We start from the raw sequence: 22,612 nt of genomic DNA on the forward strand, positions 1-22,612 counted from the left end.
TGGCAGTTGGACGGGTTCCTGGTGAGGGCTCTCTTCCTGGTTTGCAGAAAGCCACCTTCTCTTTGCATCCTCACTTGGTGGGAAAAGACAGAGGAGAGAAAGAGAGAGAGGAGAGAGAAATCAGAGAGAGAGCGAGAGGGAGAGAGTGAGACAGAGAGACAATGCTCTCTTTTCTTACCAGATCTATAATGAGGGCCCTACCCGACGACCTCATCTAACGCTAATTACCTACCAAAGGCCCATCTCCACATACCGTCACATTACGGGTTAGGGTTTCAACATAAGAATTTGGGGGAAGACATAAACATTCTGTCTACAACAGGAGTGGAGATCCATCTCTTCCTTACCTCTGGTGAGGGGACCACACGCTGCAGCCAGTGAGACAGTGGCATGTTCTGTTACAATTCGATCCAACTCCCCCAGAAGAGGGGGCAGGGAAGGCGGACAAAACTGGGAGAGGGAGAGAGTATTAGGAAGAGAAGAGGGTGGCCAGACGTAGCAAATAAAATATAAAATGCTTAATTTTGAATCTCAGATAAACCACCAATAATACTTTTTAGCATAAGTATGTCCCAAACTAAGCTTGGGACATATTTATGCTAAGAAATTCTTCGTTGTTTATCTAAAATTCAAACTAACTGGGCATCCTGTTTTAATCTGGCCACCCTAAAAGGCAAGGGCCAAAAATGCCGGAGTCAAGCCAACGGATTCCAGGAGGGAAGACTGCTGGACTTTGGACTGATGTTCTTTTTACATACTTAACTGTTTTAAAAAAGCCTCTTTTCTTTCTTTTTACCAGCTTTTCACTAGCTTTTTAAAAACTGGTAAAACATACATAACCTAAAATTCACCGTCTAAACCATTTTTAAGCATGCAGTTCGGTGGGATTAAGTAGATTCACACTGTTGTGCCGCCATCACCACCATTCATTTCCACCACTCTTCCATCACCCCAGCCTGAAACTCGACCCATTGAACACAAGCTGCCCGGCTCCGCCTTGCTTCCCCATTCTTGGCAACCACTGCTCTGTCTCTATGAATTTTGACTATTCTAGGCACCTCACAAAAGTGGACTCATACGATATCTGTACTTCTGCGTCTGGCTTCTCTAGTTAATTCTTAAAGGGGGGTGGGAACCAAGCAGATCACAAGGGAGCTGCCCACAGAGGTAAAGACAAGGTGAGGTATGCTGAGAGACGCAGGAAAGAAGGTCAAGGTGTAGGCTGGAGGGCAGGCGCGGGCCCTGGGCCTGGGCTGGGGGTCCTGCCCCGGGGCGCACCCAGGCCGAGGGATGCCCGGAGGAGCCGAGGCTGGCGGACAGCTTGACCCCGAGCTTGAAGGGAAGGCAGCGAGGGGACAAAGGACGGAGGCCTAGGAAGAGGGTCTGCAGAGCAGAAAGCACGGGTAAGGGCGGCCTGGCGCTCGTAAGACAACAGATGGAGCCGTGTGCACGTCGGGAGCTCGGAGTGCGCGTGAGCTCCGTGCTCAGGCCCACGACTCGGCCCGCTAGGCCAGCGCTCCGGGTCGACGGGGTCCGGGAGCCGCGCTTGGGGAGGGCGCAGCGCAGGGTGAACGGCGGCGTTAGGACCCGGGGGCGCGGGCGGGCTGCGGCCGGCGGGGCTAGGACCCAGCGGCTCCGGCGAAGCGGAAGCGGCGGCGGGAGCTTCCGGGAGGGTGGCGCGTAGGTGAGGAGGCGTCGGGGGCGGCGGGAAGTGGGGTCGTGGGGGATGGCGGGGCGAAGTCGGGGACCGGGAGGGGCTGGAGGGAGGCGGGGGGGAGGACCAGGACCCTTCCTGGCCGAGAAGCCTGCGCCAAGCTTGTGTCCCGCGGCCGCGGCACGGTGCTCGGCTCCACTGCTGACGCCGCCGCTGGGCCCCGACCGCCCGGGAGGCGTCTGGGGCTTGCCCCGGAGCCTCCTCCCTGGAGCCGCGCCCTGCACCCGGCCTTGCCCGGCCCTAGCAGGGAAGCCGAGGCCTGTGGGGCGCAGGGACCCGGGCTCTGCGGGGTCGCGGTTCCGCCTCCCCACTCCTGCGCCTTCCCGCCCGGGCCGGATTCTGGGAAGCCTCGCGCGGCTTTTCCGCAGCTGCCGCCCGCCCGGAGCGCCTGCGCCCTCCTAGGGGACCCCACTTCTCTGACACCGCTTTGGGTTCCCGGGGCCTACAGCGAGGCCTGTAACTCGGGGAGAGACCCTGGAGCGGGGTGTGGGAGAACGGTCTGCAGGAAGGGCTCCGAGCACTCGGAAATTATAAGCCGTGGTCCCAAAGAGGCGTGCGGTGTCTGCATTTTCCTGGGAGTGCGCAGTTTACACTACGTTCTGTAAAGCAGTGCTGTCCACTAGAAATACTGTGCGATACACATGTACAAGTTTTGTCGCTTAAAAAGAATTTGAAAAAAACTTGATGAACATGGCATAGATGCAAGAAAAACACCGTTATTATAGAATACGCATTCATGGAACGCATTGAAGAGTTGTTAACAAGATGGATAGGCAGGAAATATCGCAGACCTAGAATGAATTGCAATTACCCACTGTGGAACTGAGGAGCCAGGGTTTCTCATTATTAGACTCCCTGATAGAAGACGACTTTTGATAAAATTTTTCTTTTTGCCCCAACAAAATCAAGTGTGTGGTGAAGACAAACAGTTGGGGTGATGTATACTAAAGTAAGGAAAGTGTTGACCACACACTAGGGGCTGGTTAGTGTTAGATTCCCTTGTTCTTCCCTCTATCAAAAACAGATCTAATTTAGATTTATAAAGACAAAGTATCAAGGTAAGGTGACTTACAGTTGGTAGTACTAACAAAGTTTTCGAACTAAGATTTGCATTATTAATGCATAAGAACAAAAAATAAATAACAAAAAGCTTGGAATTCAGACAACAGATCCAAGTCTGGGCTTTATCTCAAGCTAGTGTTTTGGTGTTGAAAAAAGTGTTATTTGGTCTTTTTAACCCCATTTCCTTATCTGAAATTGGGGATGATGATAAATTCACTGATATTAAGAGTTAAATGAGATTCTTGAGGAGTCAGAATGGTTCTAACATATGTAGGTATTATTAGCAGTCATATTGCAGCATAAGAAAATACCGTCTGCTGAATGAGGGACAATAAAAGTTATCTACATGATCATCATTTAAAAGCTACCAGATACAGGAAGAAGGGGCCATAAAATAATAACGTTATGATCATTAATTTTGATGCTTAGGTCAGAGTCCATTCTAGGATATCTCCTGCCCAAAAAGAGCAGAGACTCATTTCTTTGGAATCAGGACACGAGTGAGAGGACAGAAAAAGAAAAATATTTAAGTCACATATGTGATTTCTAAAAGTAAAAGGAAACAGATGAAATGAGTAATATATTTTTAAATCCAGTATATCCCAAATACGGTTATTTTAGCATGTAATCAATGTAAAATAAGAGATTTTACATTCTTTTTTTCTAGTCTTTGAAATTTGGTGCATGTTTTACACTTACAGCACATCTCAATTTGGACTAGCCACATTTCAAGTGCTCAGTGGCTGCATGTGCCTGGTGGCTACCATGTTGGACAGCACAGGTCTAAGCATTTCATTCCTGCCACAAGTTCAAACTCCTAGCTGTAATTTTGAGTGTTTTTAACAAAGTGGCCTCTGTTTATCATTCTTTCTTCTAGTACTTCCCCGAGGGTGATTGTACCCTCAGCACTCAAGACCACTTGCTGTTCCCCTACACACTTTTTGTTCGAGCTGTTTCTTTTACCTGGAATGCTATCTTTGCACCTTCTTCCTGGACCTGGTTCACTCTTGTTGCCTAGGCTGGAGTGCAGTGGTGCGATCTCGGCTCACTGCAACCTCCACCTCCCCAGTTAAAGTGATTCTCCTTCCTCAGCCTCCCGAGTAGCTGGGATTACAGGCATGCACCACCACGCCCGGCTACTTTTGTATTTTTAGTAGAGATGGAGTTTCACCATGTTGCTCAGACTGGTCTGGAACTCCCAACCTCAGGTGATCTGCCTGCCTTAGCCTCCCAAAGTGCTGGGGTTACAGGCGTGAGCCACCGCACCTGACCGAGAGGCACACATTCTGCCAAGAGCGTTTTCCTGACTCCCCTGACTCCAAAAGGGATTTGTCACTCCTTAGCTTTGTACTCATGGCTGAATTAGAGTGAATTTAATTTGAGTTTAGTTGTTTTTGAGACTATCTCCCTGGCTAGTGTAGTGTGTTATTTATCTTTGTTGTGATCATGGCCTGCACCGAATAGATGATCAGTAGATGTTTGCAAACAGAAGGTAAACCACTCATCAGGTATATTCGGTCCTATTCTTGAATGGGCTTGCTGCTTTCCTTTTGAGGAGGTTGTGTATGTACTCTTCTCTCATGCATGTGTGTGAGCAAACACGCATACACTAACAAGGAATTCATCTGAAGATGTGTACAGGAAATATCTTGCATCTTTATTCCCTTTCTGATCTTACCTATGGGAGAACAGAGGCACAGAAATAAGTTAGGACGGCCAGCAAACTTGCATCAGTATAAATACAAAGAAGGGGCCGGGCGCGGTGGCTCAAGCCTGTAATCCCAGCACTTTGGGAGGCCGAGACGGGCGGATCACGAGGTCAGGAGATCGAGACCATCCTGGCTAACACAATGAAACCCCGTCTCTACTAAAAATACAAAAAAATTAGCCGGGCGAGGTGGCGGGCGCCTGTAGTCCCAGCTACTCGGGAGGCTGAGGCAGGAGAATGGCGTAAACCCGGGAGGCGGAGCTTGCAGTGAGCCGAGATAGCGCCACTGCACTCCAGCCTGGGCGACAGAGCGAGACTCCGTCTCAAAAAAAAAAAAAAAAAAATACAAAGAAGGGGAGGGAGGAACATTCTTCATAGAGGTGTTGTGGTCTCAGAGGGTTAGGCTTTTCAGTTGGCTGGGTATCAGCTGACCATGCTTTAGTTATTTGATTGGAGGAAAAATAAGTGGGAGGTGAGGAGTAACTCCTGGGCCCTGATGAGTTTTCAAGGCAAGTACAGATCTGGAAAGCCTGTATGCAAAGGAGGAACTCACTGCTGGAGAAAAGCTGAAGAGCAGGATGGTCATCTCAGATCATGAAAAGTACTGGCCTGAGGAGGGCAGGAGGAAGGGCTGGGGAAGCCAGCAGGGGGAGCAAAGGAGTAGGCTCCAGCTGGGTGAAGATGTTGGTGTGGTACATTGTGTGAAATATGCAAATTATTATTGGGAATAACCACATCTCAGCCGTGCTAGTTCTCAGTCTGGAGAATGGCAAATGGAAAGGATCAGATTCAGAGACTGCAGCTTACTCAAGGTCACAGCATTTTAAACCCAAATGAAACCTAGGCCCTTCATGCCACACTCATCCATCCCTACCTACTTGTATCGCAACCAAGGGCCCCACTGTAGTGCCTAGGAGAGCAGGTCTAGGGCACAGTGCCAGGGCTGATTAATGTCTTCCTTACCATTTTCCAGCGAGGGGCTGTGATTAGTCCTATTTATAGGGGCCTGGTCCCTTAATATGCTGCCTGGCACATCTCTTGCCAATCAAATCAGTACCGTCTGCAGTGTGATTGCTGCTTTAGTGGCACCAGGGAGAGGAGTTAATTAAACCCAATATAAATAGACTCTGCCCTCACTTTGCAATTCCAGAAGTGTTTTTCCTTCCTGTCCTCCACCCCCACATGCACCTCTTTCCTCTTTTAAAAGCTAAGCTCTAGCCTGGGTGAGGAGGGCTGGACACTCTTATACCTAGAGAGTCACTAGCCACTGCCCAGTCTGTTTCAGGAGCAGCCCTCAAATTCCTCAGGGGTTAAAGTGGGAAGAACCCGTGTGTGCACATTTTTTGTGCTTTTCCAGAACTGGGTACCATTTGACAGTTGTTCAGGCAATCTCCCCCACTACCCCATTTCTGCTCCTCTGTTTCTAGCCTCTTTTTTCCTCTGCAACCAAGGTTTCTTTCTTATTTATCCAAGGTGGGGAGCTGAACTGAGACAATGTATGGAAAGGGTGCCTGGCAGGCACCAAGCACCTTGTGGGGGGTCAGAAATGTTGCACCTTCTCTGAACTCCTCCATTGACCCTACAAATTCCCTAGTCCCCGATCCTGCCCTTTCCCTCCCTCATTCACTCAACAGGCATCAGCAGAATCCCATCTATGTGCTCCTGGCCTCCCACCAAATGCTGTGTCCTCTCCTCCCCTATCTGTGCAGGCTGAAGCTATGTGCATGGCTGCGATGAGGGCTGTGTTGTCTCAACACCACCTCGCCCTGTGGTGGGTGAGTGCGGGTGGACGTGGGCGGCTCTGATGCTCCGGCTCCCGTCCACAGGCACCATGACTCCTGTGAGGACGCAGCACTCCCTGGCAGGTCAGACCTATGCCGTGCCCCTCATCCAGCCCGACCTGCGGCGAGAGGAGGCCGTCCAGCAGATGGCGGATGCCCTGCAGCACCTGCAGAAGGTCTCCGGAGACATCTTCAGCCGGTGGGTGCTGCCATCCACCCCCACCTGATCAGAGGGCCGTTCCCATCCTGGGCAGTCCCAGCAACGCACCCTCTGGGAGCAGCCCCCCTGGGGAATCCTGGTCCTGGGGAACCCATCTGGCTTCCCTATGTGGGAGGGGCCTAAGTGAGAGCCCAACTTGGAAGGTTTTGCTCCTGGGAGTCTGAGAGCTCACTCCCTTCCGCCCCACTTAGCCTCCTGGTTTCCTGCGGTGGCTCTGTCCTCACAGCTTATGCTCTTCCTCCCATTGGAGGGCCTATTCCTTCACTTTTTCTTGCAGCCAGCAAATATTTACCCAATAGTGCTTGTGTGCACGGCATTGTGGGAATCTCTGTATATCCAGCCATGGATAAGGCAACACCTCTCCAACTGGAGCGCACATTCTGGCAGGAGAGAAAGACCTAAATAACCAATGCATGATTAGTTCTTTAATGATAATTGTGACAAGGTCTATTGATAATATTTTGTAATCACTAATATTCATATAGCATAAACCATGCACCACCATTGATTTGAGTGCATTTAACTCACACTTTATGAGCAGGCACTGCTGTCATCTCCATTTTATAGATGAGGAAACTGAGGCACAGAAAGGATGAGAGACCTGGCTAAGTGACAGAGCCAGGATTCAAAGCCATAGATCATGACCCCGGGTTCTGTGGGTTATTACCACATCTGTTAGGTGGAGATGGGGTGCTGCGAGATTCATCATGGGAGGCCTGGCTTGGGTTCTGTGGGTTATTACCGCGTCTGTTAGGGGGAGATGGGGTGCTGCGAGGTTCATCATGGGAGGCCTGGCTTGGGTTCTGTGGGTTATTACCGCGTCTGTTAGGGGGAGATGGGGTGCTGCAAGGCTCATCATGGGAGGCCTGGCTTGGTCTTGGGTCAGGGAAGGCGGATGTGAGGAAATGACATTTATGGTAAAGTCTGAGGGTTGAGTGGGTAGGTCAGGAAGAACATGCCAGAAAGAAGCACATGAACTACAGCTTTGAGGTGAAGGACCTAAAAGGAAGCCAGCATGGCTGGAGCATGGAGTGGCCATTGAGGGAGCCGAGCTGGAGCGGTGCGGCTTCTTGTATTGGCAGCGCTGACCTGGCACAGTCGTTGGGCTCCAGTGACTTCACTCAGTGTTTATCTAACATGAGTGAGTGAATGGTGTTTGCTCTTTCTTGGCAAAGGTCCCAGGGTTTGTTTTATACACAGGTCCTGTCTTTGGCCATAAGCAGCCTGAAATGAGGCTTGGTCTCCTTCCCAGGATCCCACACCGTGCCTCACATGGTAGACCCCAGTGGGAAGTATGTGACTGCCTGACTCAGGTCCCTTTCGTGGTCCACGTCACCCCTGCTTTGCCCCTTCCCTGGTTGTCGCCAGACCTGGAGCCCCTGCTCCTTCACTGTGCGGCCTCCTCTTCTGTCACCAGCTGGGAACCCACCTCTTCCTGAAAGTCCCCACTGCACTGACTCACCAGCTTGTCAAGAATGTCCCTGTAACCAGGGGCCATGCACTGAAGTGGCTGAGGGGTTACCTCGGAGCTGATGCCTTGGCTCAGATCCGGCTGCCCTGTTTGCTTCCCCTGTAACGCTGGGCAACTCAACCCCTCTAAGCCTCAGTGTTCTCATTTGTGAAGTTGTGGTAATAATGGTAGCTTCCTGGTAGAATTATTGTAAAGATTAAATTAATGAAAACATGCAAAGGAATGGAACAGTGCCTGGCACCTGGAAATGCTGGCTCTTGCCTGTTGATAATCTTGACCCGTACACTGCCTTAACCTGCCACCAATAGTAACAGAAAGTGCCGGATGCACCTTTTGTGCTTATTGTTGTACTAAATGTGCCCAAGGGACGCCTAGGGAAGAGGATGCAGGTCTTTAAGAGCCATCAGCTCCGGATTATGGCCACCCCATGTCCAGCACTTAGAATGCAGGCCAAAACCATCCCTCGGAAACTGTTTCCTCGCCAAGACGGGGGCTGCATGGTTGCCCTTCTCTGAGGGCAGCCCTGGATTTTGGCGTCTTTCCTGACCTGTCCTGGTGTTTGGCACCTTGTAGACAGTTGTATGTCCCCTGCCCGGGGGTGGGATGAGGAGAGGGCAGGAGGGCATTTCCTGGGTAGTGGAGTGCTGCGTTCATTGAGTGTGGGTTCTCCAAGCTGCTGGCACGGCCCAGGGAGGGGCGGATGCTTCTCAGGAGCCTTGGGTCTGAGTCCTGGCTCCCTCACTACTGGCTTCCAGGTCACTGCATCTGTCTCTCCACCATGTGCTCCACTTCATGCTGGACCTTAGGAGACACCAGTTATGTGGCTGACACTGTGTCCTAGAGGCTGTTATGTGGCTGACACTGTGTCCTAGAGGCTGGAATGGGAACACATAGGGCGAGATTGATTGTTAATTGCTAGCATGAACCTCGTGGGCTTCTCAGAGTCTAGAGTGGAGAGAAATCAGTAAGAATTGGTGGCACACCTGTCAGAACTCCCCAAACCAAGCTAAGCAAAAAGTAACCAATCAGTAGAGCAGCCTTTGGAGTAAAGGCTAAAATGATGTTATCAGGGCCGGGTTTTGCTTTCCTTCCATGTCAGTTTGCTGCTTTGGGTCTGGCTGCATTCCCAGACAGGCCGTGCGTTCGTGGTGGAAAGGTGACAGGACACAGGGCCAGTCCAGCGGGAAAGAATGTTCTCCCGTGTCCCCACTTCCTCCAGAAGGCACGCTCACCCATCCCTCCTGGCTTGGTCCTCATGTCTGTCCCAGCATCCATTGTTGGGGCCAGGGGACTATGACACGCCACTTGGCTCAGACTGAGGAGCTCTGGGCAGCCCCACCTGAAGCTCTGGGACCAAGCCTGTGAGAGAGATGGATTCCCCAAGGGAAATGGGGCCATTGCTTGAGTAAAAAGGAACTAGTTGCTGGAGAGGAAAACCATGTGCCTCTCCACATAGGGCAGGCTCCTGGAGGACGGGGCAGGGGGTAGGGAGGTGGCTGTGCAGGTTGCCCTGGTGGGGTCTAGAAATAGGGGCCGCAGGCTTGGCAAGAAGCCTCAGTGTGACTTGGAATGTGGTGTATGGTGGTCTGCGGGGAAGGCCGGCCTGCACAGTGCTGGGAGGGGGGTGCTTCTGCATGGGAAGCACAGACAGCGCTGCAGCTCCGTTGCACTCAGCTCTCAGGGCATGAGAGGCTGACTTCCCATGAGCCTGTGGGCCAGGCCTCTTTGAATGGTGCTGAGGGAGCTTTGCCTTGGTTCCTTTGTGTCCCCACGGTGCCATGGGAGGCTCCCTGGCAGGGTGTGGGGCAAGGCAGTGAGTGAAGAGTTGGGATGAGTGGGTTAGGGCCCACGGAGTGCTCAGGACGGGACTTCAGGTTTGATTCAGGAGTGTCAGGGAGCTGTGCTTGGATTTTGAGCAGGGCAGGGATGGGACCGAAGACTTTGGGGAAGGTTCATCAGGCATCCGCCATGGAAGGGACAAGAAGGGAGAGAGGGTGGATGCCAGGGACACCCAGAAGCTGTTGTCGTAGTCAGGATGTGACAGGGATAAGGCTGCAGACAGGGGACTTGCAAACAGGGAGGGCAGGGTGAGACATTCAGAAGAAACGACGACAGGAAATGGTGACAGATGGGGAACGAGGAGGAAGGAAAGGGAGAGTCAGTGATGACTGGCGATGGAGTGGGGAGCACTGACACGTCCTCCTCCACTTGCCCCTCCTGTGGCACTGGACAAGCATGTGAGCTTTTCATTTTTCGTGGACTTTTTTTGGTGGGGATGTGACCAGCTTTGAATCTCTCCCCTTAAACATGCTCCTCCTGCTTAGAAACCTCCTGCATAGAAGAGACAGGGATGGAGGATAGACTCTCTCCCCACCACCCCATCTCAGGCCCCAGCACAGCCCGGCCTCTGGACTCACTGGTGTCAGTGCCCAGTGGCGCAGGCAGGTGAGCTCCTGGCAAATTAGCATTCCAGGCTGTGCTCTCTCCTCCTGCTCTGCTGCAGCCGGGAGTGTGCAGAGACTGGAGGGGATGACAAGCACCTCCCAGGCGCTCTTCAGCTGTGTCCTCCAGACCCTCCCTGCCCCCTCTTTCTGCCCCTCCATCTGTCACCTCTTCACCTGCTTCACCAGAAACCAGGCCCCCAAAATAGCAGTCCAGATATGTCACCTGCTTCCCATGATGTAGAAGACAAGGCAGGAGGGAGTTGGGATGGCACGGGGAAGAGGAAGGAACAGACTATGTGTGGAAGTTTGGATGCTGTCATCTGCCATTGCCCATCAGCCTCTGCCCAACCTCTTCCCCCAAGAGGCAGTGCCACTGCCCAGCACCTTCCCCCTGGGAAGGGTGATTTTCTCTGCAAAGCTCTTGGTCCTTTCCTCCATCTCTTTCTTTTTCCTTTTCCCCACCTCTTCCTTTCTTCTCCTCTTCCTCCTTTCCCCTTTCCCCTTGTCCTCACTTCCTCCATCCTTCCTTCTCCCCCATTCTCTCTACTGATTGGCACCTGGTGGCCCCCAATGTTACACACTGCACTAGATCGCTGCATAATTACCAAGTCATTCTTAATTATCCCAGAGTGGAGAAGATAAAGGCGAAGGCAGGAGCCCAGGTTCAGGGTCCATTTCCCTGGGGTAGTGACAGAGGCAGGGGAGGAGAAGCAGTGAATCTGGGTCAGGAGTGGGTGCTCCCTGCTTCTTCCTCCCCAGCAGCCTCTAGGGGGACTGGTGTGCTGATGGTGATGGGCCATGATCAGCTCCTTCTTACTTTCACAGTAATCCCGTGATGTAGAAGGGACCATTCCTGTTTTTCAGTGGAAGAAGCTGAGGCAAAGACCAGTTAGTGACTTCCCCAGGGTCATACTGCTGCTAAACAGATGTGAAACCCAGGCCTGTGGGATGTGGTGGTTGTTGATATTCATTTCTCACTTCCCCAGGAGCCCTGAGTCCCTTTGAATGTGGATGTGTGTCGTCTGGTTCGTCTTTGACTCCCGCGGCCCCAGCACTGTGCTTGACAAACGAGATGCACTCAAGTTATTGAGCAGTCACGGGTGGAGGGGGGAGAAGGAAAGCAGGGGTGGAGGGGGAGAAGGAAAGCAGGGGTGGAGGGGGAGAAGGAAAGCAGGGGTGGAGGGGGAGAAGGAAAGCAGGGGTGGAGGGGGAGAAGGAAAGCAGGGGTGGAGGGGGGAGAAGGAAAGCAGGGGTGGGGGGGAGAAGGAAAGCAGGGGTGGGGGGAGAAGGAAAGCAGGGGTGGAGGGGGAGAAGGAAAGCAGGGGTGGAGGGGGAGAAGGAAAGCAGGGGTGGAGGGGGGAGAAGGAAAGCAGGGGTGGAGCGGGGAGAAGGAAAGCAGGGGTGGGGGGGGAAAGGAAAGCAGGGGTGGAGGGGGGAGAAGGAAAGCAGGGGTGGGGGGAGAAGGAAAGCGGGGTGGGGGGGAGAAGGAAAGCAGGGGTGGAGGGGGGAGAAGGAAAGCAGGGGTGGGGGGAGAAGGAAAGCAGGGGTGGAGGGGGGAGAAGGAAAGCAGGGGTGGAGGGGGGAGAAGGAAAGCAGGGGTGGAGCGGGGAGAAGGAAAGCAGGGGTGGAGCAGGGGAGAAGGAAAGCAGGGGTGGAGCAGGGGAGAAGGAAAGCAGGGGTGGAGGGGGGAGAAGGAAAGCAGGGGTGGAGGGGGGAGAAGGAAAGCAGGGGTGGAGGGGGGAGAAGGAAAGCAGGGGTGGAGGGGGGAGAAGGAAAGCGGGGGTGGAGGGGGGAGAAGGAAAGCGGGGGTGGAGGGGGTAGAAGGAAAGCGGGGGTGGAGGGGGTAGAAGGAAAGCGGGGGTGGAGCAGGGGAGAAGGAAAGCGGGGGTGGAGCAGGGGAGAAGGAAAGCGGGGGTGGAGCAGGGGAGAAGGAAAGCGGGGGTGGAGGGGGGAGAAGGAAAGCGGGGGTGGAGGGGGGAGAAGGAAAGCGGGGGTGGAGGGGGGAGAAGGAAAGCGGGGGTGGAGGGGGGAGAAGGAAAGCAGGGGTGGAGGAGGGGAGAAGGAAAGCAGGGGTGGAGGAGGGGAGAAGGAAAGCAGGGGTGGAGGGGGGAGAAGGAAAACAGGGGTGGAGGGGGGAGAAGGAAAGCAGGGGTGGAGGGGGGAGAAGGAAAGCAGGGGTGGAGGGGGGAGAAGGAAAGCAGGGGTGGAGGGGGGAGAAGGAAAGCAGGGGTGGAGGGGGGAGAAGGAAAGCAGGGGTGGAGGGGGGAGAAGGAAAGCAGGGGTGGAGGGGGGGAGAAGGAAAGCAGGGGTGGAGGGGGGAGAAGGAAAGCAGGGGTGGAGGGGGGGAGAAGGAAAGCAAGGGATGCTTGGAGATGGCCCCTCCAGGGCAGCTAGAGGAAGACGGACCCTTAGTGAGACCACGCGCAGAACAGGCTGGGTGAGCCACTTCCATCCCTGATAGCCATAGAGGCAGCTTCCTCTGTAGTGCTGGGGGAGCCGTAGGTATGGCTTCAGCACTGAGCTTGTAAACTGACCTGCCTTGAAGTAGGCCACCGAGCCAAAGGTGTCTGGACCAGGAATGACAAACAAATGGCTCTCATGGCACCATCCCCCCCACCCGCAGGGTGGACATTGTTCCATGGCCTGGCCCCAGTGAGGCCTACAGGCCTTCCCGACACAGCCTTCCAGACCATCCGGCTAGTCCATGGGGATAGCAGATACGCTGCAAGCTCTCTGATCCTGAGTCTGCATCGTCCTCGGCACTATAGCCTGTGACCATGAGAATAGACTATTGGGGGCCTTGTCAACAAGCACAAGTTCCTTAGTCTCATGGACTCTTGGCTAAGGAGAGAGCCCCAGGATCATGTCTCCACCTCCACCTTATCCAGGATTCGCCCTTGGGGCACCCCGGAAGGCGCTTGCGAGCTGCAACCTAATTGCTCTGCAAAGTGATGCAGTTGTTTATTAGAATTTTTTTTAACAGAACAGAGATCTGTTTCCTTGCAACTCTGCCCACAATTCCTGATGTCAGTGTACTCACTTCTCCACCTGACAGCCCTTCTGATATTTTTGATATTCGAAGGGAATGATCATATTCTCAAAGTCTTCTGATCTTTAGTCAGAACATCCTTCAGTTATCTTCATATGTCGGGAGTTTCTCACTCATCACCATCCTCATCACCCTCCCGGAGATGTTTGCTCATTTGTCACTTTCTGTTCAGCCAGCGGCTGTGACACATCAGGCCCCGTCCCGGGTGCTGGAGACATAGCAGTGAATGAGACAGACTTTGCAGGCTGCAGGCAAGTTCAGAGTCCTCTTACAGTGTGGATTCAGTTTAAAGAGATGTGACTGGCCGAGACTGGTGCCTGGCATGGATTCGTTCATGATTCCAGGACTCTGTTTTCTGTGGTGCCTCTAAGAGAGTGCATGGTCCCTGCTGATTCAAAGAAGGATGAAGGGCGTAAGAGGGACGGGGAGCTGTGTGCCCTAAGATCGCATTGCCTTTTTATGCTAATTAACATGCTTTTAGCTCCTACTGAGCTTATAGTTAACAGAAGCTTCCAGGTCTTTCTTCACCTGAACTGTGTCTAAACCAAGTTCCCTCCACCTTCTATATTTATGCACTTTTTAAAACCTAGATGTTGGGCTTCACATTTGTTCCTTGTAAATTTCGTCTTGGTGATTGCAGTCTACCCTCTGGCCTTTAAAAATTATCTGAGCCTTGATTCGATCATGCAGACCAGTGTACCCTTCCCCTATGTGCTGGCCCCAGTTTTCTAACCGGGTGTTGAATGAACTGGATGGACTCTGCCAGGTCCCTCCGTGCAAGGCTGGAATCAGTCCATTGTTCAACTGTGCCCTTTGGGGCCATGGTTCATTTGGCTCTGATTTTTCCTGTATGTTCTCTCCTCCAACCCCCATAGCTCTATCTTGTCTTCAAGATTTTGTTAGAAGCCGTCAAAATCCGTGCTGACTCAAGATGCACTGTGCTGCAAGTTTTTCCCGGGCACAGCAGGCTCATAACCGTGTTACAGAGAGAAACGCTGTGCATTTCGAGCCGTGCTGGCCCCTGGGACTCACCGCTGCCTTTTCTAAGTGCTTACAGATTCTCTGTTTAATAATCCATTGCAGAAATTTTTTCAGGGCTCATTGTTGGGCTTGGTGTTTGCACCTTTGAGTGATCAGCCCTTCTCTCCTCTGTGGGAGCACCAGGACAGAGCAGCCTTTGTCCCTCCCCAGTCTCAGTTCCCTCCCACTGCCCCTGTGGATCTCGAGTGCAGAGCTTATGCAACTTCTGAAGGTCGCGTCAACACCCAGGGGCAGAACGAGGCTGCCTTGGGAACTAGGGTAAATTAAAACAGCTTGTGCTGGAGGACCCTTAACAGCAGATGAAGGCCTCTCCCCAGCCAGAAAAGATGGAGCACACGCTGGGTGGGGCCCCACTTTCTCACTGGAAGGAGATGGTGCTCTTCTTTTTTCTTTCTGAGTTGTGGCCACCTTCATACCAGTCTGTCATGGAACACTTAAGCTGCTTGGGTGCTTGCTGGTACTCCCAGCCCTGCCATGCCTGAGCGCCCTGCACACGAGGAGCCAGGAGTAATCAGGGCAGACTCATTAGGGCACAGGGACTCCTGGATTGTGAAATTGGCTCTCTGGGGGCCAAGGCCTTCTAAAGTTGGTGGAGGTGGCTTTGGCTTTTAGGGTCCAATTCTAGGCCATTCATTCCAACCTTTAGAGAAATCCCAGCATTCCCTAGCCCAGAGTCTGCAACCCCTCTACCACCCCACATCCTCCTCCTACCTTTCCTCATGAACCCCAGTTGCGCCTCTGCCTTCTCATTCCTGTGCATCACACAGGCTCGTGCGTGCCAGGTGGATGCTGAGGCTGCTCTGAATGTGGAGTGTGGCCCTTGTGGGCAAGGGCTGGGTTTTTGGAGGTAGCGGAGCTACAGGGGCAACTGGGAGGAGGATGTTGTGTTACATACACATCAGAGTTAACTTTGCAGTGAGAGTGGCCTTGCTGTGGCCAAAGAACATGGAAAAGCATGAGTGGGGTTGTGTGCCTCAAAGCATCAGGCATCCGGGGCTCGGGCACCGGGAGCCAGCCACAGGGATGTCTGGGGAAATGGTGCTCCATGAGATGCAAGCACACAGGAATGCACTTGGTACATCTGGGGGACAGCAGGGCAGCTGGTATCACTGGGCCCACCCGCACCAGGGAGGATGGGAGCGGGTGAGGAGCTACACCACACAGAGCCCGTGGGCCGTGGTCAGGACTCAGGGTTTGCTCAGTGAGCCGTTCACTGTGCAGGGGCAGTTCCCTGTCTGGATTTAGGTCCAGCCTTGCCAGTCCAGCCTCCGGTCTCGATTCCCCCTCTGCAGAGGCCACTTTGTCTGCTTCACGTGATCATGAGGGGTTGTGAAATGCTTGCCCCATCAGTAGCCATGTGTGCATGTGTAAATACCATCCTCTGTGTGCCCTGGAGGCTGTCCTTCAGATAGCACGTACAGGTGCCAGCATAGGGTCTGTCCCTGCTGAGAGTGCGGGGAACTCAGTACCGTCAGCTCCTCGACCCTGCAGGTCAGATTATCCTTGTAGAGGCCACATGGATGGTACCAAGATGGGCCCTGGCAAGCAGGTGACCGTGACTTAGGAGCCCTTGCCTGAAGGCCTGGCCTGGCAGGCCTGCTGTTAGGAGCAGGAGGTGTGCCGGGGGTGGGGAGCAGCCCCAGCCTCTGTGATCTTCTCCGTGGCAGGATCTCCCAGCGAGTAGAGCAGAGCCGGAGCCAGGTGCAGGCCATTGGAGAGAAGGTCTCCTTGGCTCAGGCCAAGATTGAGAAGATCAAGGGCAGCAAGAAGGCCATCAAGGTAGCCCCCATGCCCCTGTGTCCTAAGGCTACTGGGCAGTCCCTCCATTTCCCCGTACCTCTGAGGCTGCCCAGTCTCTGCCTCGCTGTCCACCTGTACCTTGGACTTTCCTCCTGCCCAGGCTCCCAACCCCGCCCTCTCCTGCCAGGCAATCCTAGCCCCCAACCCCACCCTCTCCTGCCAGGCAATCCTAGCCCCCAACCCCACCCTCTCCTGCCAGGCAATCCTAGCCCCCAACCCCACCCTCTCCTGCCAGGCAATCCTAGCCCCCAACCCCACCCTCTCCTGCCAGGCAATCCTAGCCCCCAACCCCACCCTCTCCTGCCAGGCAATCCTAGCCCCCTGAGCCTCTTGGGGCCCCTCAGACTTGTCCCTGTGTCCACAGGTATTCTCCAGTGCCAAGTACCCTGCTCCAGAGCGCCTGCAGGAATATGGCTCCATCTTCACAGGCGCCCAGGACCCTGGCCCGCAGAGACGCCCCCGCCACAGGATCCAGAGCAAGCACCGCCCCCTGGACGAGCGGGCCCTGCAGGTCTGCTGGCCACACACATAACATAGCCCGGGTCACACCAGGAGGACTGGATACTGGGGAGGAGCCGGGGCCACTGTAGGGTTCTGTCCCCCGGAGGAGGCTGACTGGGATGGGGTGGCAGCTGATTAGGCCCAGCAGTAAATATTCACCATCCCTTGGCCATCCTGGCCCTCCCAGGAGAAGCTGAAGTACTTTCCTGTGTGTGTGAGCGCCAAGCTGGAGCCTGAGGACGACGCCGAAGAGGGACTTGGGGGTCTTCCCAGCAACATCAGCTCTGTCAGCTCCTTGCTGCTCTTCAACACCACCGAGAACCTGTATGGCCAGAAGGCAGGGCCGAGGGGTGTGGGCGGGAGGCCCAGCCTGGCTTAGTGGGGACCCAGGGCATCAGACACAGGTACAGCACATAGGCCAGGAGCCAGGGGTGACTGGGGTGGCTTGGCTTGGGAGGCCTGGGACCCCACAGTGCACACTGTGCCCCTGATGATGTGGAGAGGTAGGTCAGGAACATGGGCTCAGGACAGCAGGTGTCAGCTTGCCTGACCCCCATGTCACCCCTGTAGGTACAAGAAGTATGTCTTCCTGGACCCCCTGGCTGGTGCTGTAACAAAGACCCATGTGATGCTGGGGGCAGAGACAGAGGAGAAGCTGTTTGATGCCCCCTTGTCCATCAGCAAGAGAGAGCAGCTGGAACAGCAGGTGGGAGGGGCGGGGCAGGGGTGGGGACAGGTGCAGTGGCCAGGGGCCCTGCCAGGGCTCCTCTCCAGGCAAGGCTGTTGAGCCCCTTATTCCACCCATGGGGGGTGCACACAAGGTCTTGTTGGCTGCCCGTGCAGGTCCCTGTCACCACTCACATGTCCCTACCTAATCTTGCAGGTCCCAGAGAACTACTTCTATGTGCCAGACCTGGGCCAGGTGCCTGAGATTGATGTGCCATCCTACCTGCCTGACCTGCCCGGCATTGCCAACGACCTCATGTACAGTGCCGACCTGGGCCCCGGCATTGCCCCCTCTGCCCCTGGCACCATTCCAGAACTGCCCACCTTCCACACTGAGGTAGCTGAGCCTCTCAAGACAGGTGAGCTGGGCTCTGGGATGAGGGCTGGGCTAGGGACCTCCCTGCTCACATACCTTCTTCCCTAGACACCCCACACTTTGTGTTTCAGACCTACAAGATGGGGTACTAACAGCACCCCCACCACCTCCACCGCCCCCACCACCTCCCCCAGCTCCTGAGGTGCTGGCCAGTGCACCCCCACTCCCACCCTCAACCGCGGCCCCTGTAGGCCAAGGCGCCAGGCAGGACAACAGCAGCAGCACGTCTCCTTCAGGTGGGAGCAGCTCTTTGAGGGCACCTCATTTCTGGTGTGCTCTGTGCACTCAGGTGGATTTTCTGCGGGTTTGTTCAGTGGTCAGAAATCCTCGAATTTTTGAATAGTTCCCATTTCAAATATCTTGTTCTACTTGGTCCATAAAATAGTAGTTTTCAAGCTGTAGAGCTCTGGAATTCTCACCTCTAGTGCGCAGGGAGCCTGAACAAGTGAGGCTCTGGGTTCCCCATTCCTAATTAAACCAATGGAAAGAAGGGGTCTAATAACAAACTACAGCAACACATTTTTCAGTGTCACTGAAATTACAACATTTCAGCTTTACTGTTCTATCTCCCAGTCTATCCCTAGCATCCAGAAGTGGCACAAAGCCCCTCTGCTGGCTCATGTGTGCCGCTGAGACTGTCCAGCTCTGCAGGGTGGGGGCTGGAGAGGGAGCAGGGAGTGTCTCACACAGGATGCCTGTGCTCAGGCCCTACACAGTCTCCAAAGGTCCAGCCTCCCCCACACGGGGCTACACAGTCTCCAAAGGTCCAGCCTCCCCAACACGGGGCTACACAGTCTCCAAAGGTCCAGCCTCCCCAACACGGCCCTACACAGTCTCCAAAGGTCCAGCCTCCCCAACACGGGCTACACAGTCTCCAAAGGTCCAGCCTCCCCAACACGGGCTACACAGTCTCCAAAGGTCCAGCCTCCCCAACACGGGGCTACACAGTCTCCAAAGGTCCAGCCTCCCCAACACGGGGCTACACAGTCTCCAAAGGTCCAGCCTCCCCAACACGGGCTCCTCGTTTGAGGGGAGGTGCCTTCCTCCCAGCAGGCTCTTGGCACAATAAGCTTCCCCAGGCCTGCCTGAGCAGCCTTTTCTCCTTGCCCCGTTCCCCACCTCCCAGCTCCAGTCCAGGGAGCTCCCAAGGAAGTGGTCGACCCCTCTGGTGGCCGGGCCACTCTGCTGGAGTCCATCCGCCAAGCCGGGGGCATCGGCAAGGCCAAACTGCGCAGCGTGAAGGAGCGAAAGCTGGAGAAGAAGAAGCAGAAGGAGCAGGAGCAAGGTGAGCGGGCCCTGGAGCCTGTGGTCGGAGGGCCTTGGGCAAGATGGCCTCCTCTCCTCCAGCCTTGAGTCCACTGGCTGTTTCCTGCCCACCCCCTGCCAGCCCCAGCCCCTGCTTCCCCTAGGGCACAGGCTGGAAGCCCTGGCCCGCCAACAGAGGTCCTCAGCCCTCCCGCCGGGGCCATGGCTCCTTCCTGGTTTGGGAGCCATAGTGGAGCTCTCCTCTGTAAGCGCACCCAGCTCAAACTGTGACAAGGAGAATCTTCTTCGACTGCTGAGTGGTCCGAGGCAATGGTCAGCCCCTGCAGCCTCCTGAGATGTTTTTAGAGACTGGACCTGAGGCCTCTTGAGGCTACTGATGATGCCTGCTGCGAACCCAGACACTGGTGTGGTGCGATGCCTGTGTGTACGGCAGCAGCGCCCTGGGCACTGTGGTTTTGAGCTTGTACCCAGCGCTGCTTTTGCCTTGCTCTGTGACCCCAGGCAAGCTGCCTCACCTCTCTGGGCCAGTTTCCCCATCCGTCAGTGCTGCACACCCTGGTCCTGTCCCTGAGGTGGCTGGGAGAGTGCTTCTCAGACATAACCACTCTCTCATCAGTGCCTGGTGCTGGGTCAGGGATAGACTGAGGCTCCAAGCTAACTGGGAAGCACGGTGGCCTTGGAGGGCTGGGGAGTGTCACGAGTGGGGACAGGGAGCCACGGGTCGCCTGTGACTGAACTCTTCACCCTAGTCTATGGCTTTCCCGTTGCAGTGAGAGCCACGAGCCAAGGTGGGGACCTGATGTCGGATCTCTTCAACAAGCTGGTCATGAGGCGCAAGGGTAGGAGGCAGGGCCGCTGCCCACCCTGGGCCGGCCCATTGTAATACTCTCCTGCCTTTTTCTTCCTGTATTTAAGTCTCTGGGGGATGGGGGAACCAGGGTTTCCCACCAACCACCCTCACTCAGCCTTTTCCCTCCAGGCATCTCTGGGAAAGGACCCGGGGCTGGTGAGGGGCCCGGAGGAGCCTTTGCCCGCGTGTCAGACTCCATCCCTCCTCTGCCACCACCGCAGCAGCCACAGGCAGAGGAGGACGAGGACGACTGGGAATCCTAGGGGGCTCCATGACACCTTCCTCCCCCAGACCTAGACTTGGGCTGTTGCTCTGACATGGATACAGCCAGGACAACCCGCTGAGACCTGCTTCCCTGGGAGCGGGTGGTGATGGAACCAGCACTGTGCGGAGACCACCTGCAAGGAGCGGAAGGCTGGCCTGAGGCCACACGGCTGGGGCGGGGGCTTCTGTCCTCCTGTGCTCCACGGGGGGCGGCTCCACCCAGCCTGCACCAGTGTGTTCTTCTCTAAGGAGGCTTCCAGAGAAAGCAGCACACAGATCAATAAGGAACTGAGCAGAAACCAACAGCGCGCTTTTAATAAAGGGCCCAGGACGCAGACGTCTGGGGGTCAGTGACTTTCCTCCTGCCCCTGTTGGTCCCTAGGCAATGGGGGCAGAAGATCCCAGCTGACCCATTTCTCTGGGGTCAGAGGGAGGAGAGAGGTGCAGTCAGCAGGGGCAGCTGTTGCAGGTGGGAGGAATAGTCTCCCACAGAAAAAAGCTTTCAGTGACAGACACGGGGTCTCTAAAAATAGTCATGCTGAGAGCCTAATGGCCCTTGGCACCATTGCTGGTGTTGGAGTAGAAGGTGTCTTGGAGTTGGCTCAAGTAGTTGAGAGGGAGGGAGGTGCCATCGACTTGGAGGAACTGGCACCAAGCCAGGGAGATACAAATCCAGGCAGGGCTGTGGGGCAGGTTAGGGAGCAGGGCTGCAGGAGTGACTCAGGAAGAAGGTGGGGAAAGTGACAAGCACCCCGGGCGGGAGCCCTGTGGCCATGCGGATCTTTCTAAATTGAGACTGGAGGGTGAATAGTCCAGGGCAGCTAACTGTAGTTATCATAGAAATGGCAGAAGCAGATGCGTCTGCTCCATCTCGCCTCTAAGAAGGTGGGCAGGACAGAAAAGGCAGCCTCCTGCAGAGGCCCAGTGAGAAGCCTGGCCCTCAGCCATGTGGGATGGAAGATAGATTCGATTCCACAGAGGGGAGCTGCCCTGGGAAGACCTCAAGGATGGCCCAGACCTACCATTTCTTCGGGGTCCACTTGCTTTCTCCAGTGGGCACTAATGCTTGTGTCTGGGTCCTGGCAGCACTCTGGACTCCACACACTCCTGGGTTTCACCTTTGTAGCGCGATCCCTGCAGACCAGGCCCATGACAGACACTGTCTCCAGTGGGCAGAGCGAAGGCGGCGCAGCACCAGGCAGTGGTGCAGTTGCCTGTCAGGAAGAGGCCGACTTCTCCTGGTGAAACTGGGCAGACAGAAGGCAGTGAGAAATGCCATCTCGGGGTGGTGGAGGCTCTCGGGAAAGGAAAAGGCAGGACTGAACTTCCACACAGCAGCAATGGCCGAACCAAAGGTGGCATTGACCTGCACGAGGGCTCAGATCCAGGCTGGCAGCTTGGCCAGGACGGGGCCGGGTGTGTCACTGGTCCAGGAACACTATGCTGGCAGAATCCCTTCGGTGCCTGATGGTCCTGCCTTTGTGGGAACGGAGGCTCAGGCTTTGAGTCACAGCTGCCTCCCCAACAGCACATTTCCATGTCATCTTCCTCCCCTTCCTCAGCCTCAGGTGGGAGACAGGGCAGGCAGCCCCTCTTTCCTCTTCTCCCCTTCTCCAACCCCCGTCTGTCCACCCAGCCGGAGGCAGCCAGGCCTGCCTATGGACCGGTTGGCAGCCTTCATGCGTAGGTTCTCCACCAGCGCCTTTCTTGGGGGCCCCGGGCTGGGGCTCTGAGCTGCGGAGTGCAGGGGATGACGTGCAGGAGGAGAGTGGCACTGAGGCACCTCACTGAGAGTTTGATACCACAGAAAGCTTTCTCTGGGAGAAGTGCAATCCCGTGCCTCAAAGGCACAGCAGTGAGACAGGACAGCAGTACCACCTAGTGGACACCAATGGGCCCACCTGAGCTGACCCTTTCTGACTTGGGGCCCCAGGAGACAACAGGACTGATGGTGCATCTCTCCCCAGGCCCTGTCTCATCCCAACACCTAGGGCACAAGAGGCTGGGGCAGGTGTCCTTACCCGCTTCATGGTGCCTCCCAGGTGGTGCCCCCTAGGCCTTCACCACTTGGGTAAAGTGCACGGCTGCTCTCCACACAGATGTGAGCTCTGCTGCCCTCTGCCCAGGCTGACCTGGGTATGGGGAAGGGTCTGGAGAGGCAGGGGGAGACCCCTGAGATCCCTCCTCTGGGCATGATTTGTAGGAGGAGAGGAGATCACAGAGAAAAACATCTGCACGGCCTCTGTCATCTCCTTAGTGATATGAGAGCCCCCATTACTCACACACACGATACCCTTTTTATTTGGCCTTTCCTGACTAGGAAAACTTCTAAACATGGT

The 22,612-nt window shown here is 55.1% G+C and overlaps 1 protein-coding gene across 4 annotated transcripts; it reads left to right on the forward strand.

The window, feature by feature from the left end:
- Positions 1–1,289: 1,289 nt before the first annotated feature.
- On the forward strand, positions 1,290–20,610 carry LOC105463797 (WASH complex subunit 1). 4 transcript variants are annotated; one of them, XM_011711102.3, is made up of 11 exons: positions 1,290–1,403; positions 6,311–6,464; positions 16,158–16,269; positions 16,655–16,801; positions 16,979–17,115; positions 17,362–17,497; positions 17,675–17,876; positions 17,965–18,129; positions 19,020–19,178; positions 19,930–19,998; positions 20,139–20,610. In XM_011711102.3, exons 2-11 carry the CDS (start codon positions 6,316–6,318, stop codon positions 20,270–20,272), a joined length of 1,410 nt encoding a protein of 469 aa, XP_011709404.2. In that variant the 5' UTR covers positions 1,290–1,403; positions 6,311–6,315; the 3' UTR covers positions 20,273–20,610. The 4 variants fall into 4 exon arrangements, with proteins under 4 accessions (XP_011709404.2, XP_011709403.2, XP_011709402.2 ...); XM_011711101.3 differs by lacking the exon at positions 1,290–1,403 and adding an exon at positions 1,626–1,684; XM_011711100.3 differs by lacking the exon at positions 1,290–1,403 and adding an exon at positions 1,668–1,684 and having other exon boundaries at positions 6,194–6,464.
- The last annotated feature ends 2,002 nt before the right edge of the window (positions 20,611–22,612 follow it).

This window comes from Macaca nemestrina, chromosome 10, assembly GCF_043159975.1.
Source record: "Macaca nemestrina isolate mMacNem1 chromosome 10, mMacNem.hap1, whole genome shotgun sequence".
Taxonomy (NCBI): domain Eukaryota; kingdom Metazoa; phylum Chordata; class Mammalia; order Primates; family Cercopithecidae; genus Macaca; species Macaca nemestrina.

Excerpts from the sequence above, each read along its gene's own strand:
- LOC105463797 (XM_011711100.3), top strand. The coding sequence starts at position 6,289 with ATGCTCCGGCTCCCGTCCACAGGCACCATGACTCCTGTGAGGACGCAG. Across the intron at positions 17,116-17,361 it reads TTCAACACCACCGAGAACCT|GTACAAGAAGTATGTCTTCC; the intron begins GTATGGCCAGAA and ends TCACCCCTGTAG. Across the intron at positions 19,999-20,138 it reads GCTGGTCATGAGGCGCAAGG|GCATCTCTGGGAAAGGACCC; the intron begins GTAGGAGGCAGG and ends TTTTCCCTCCAG.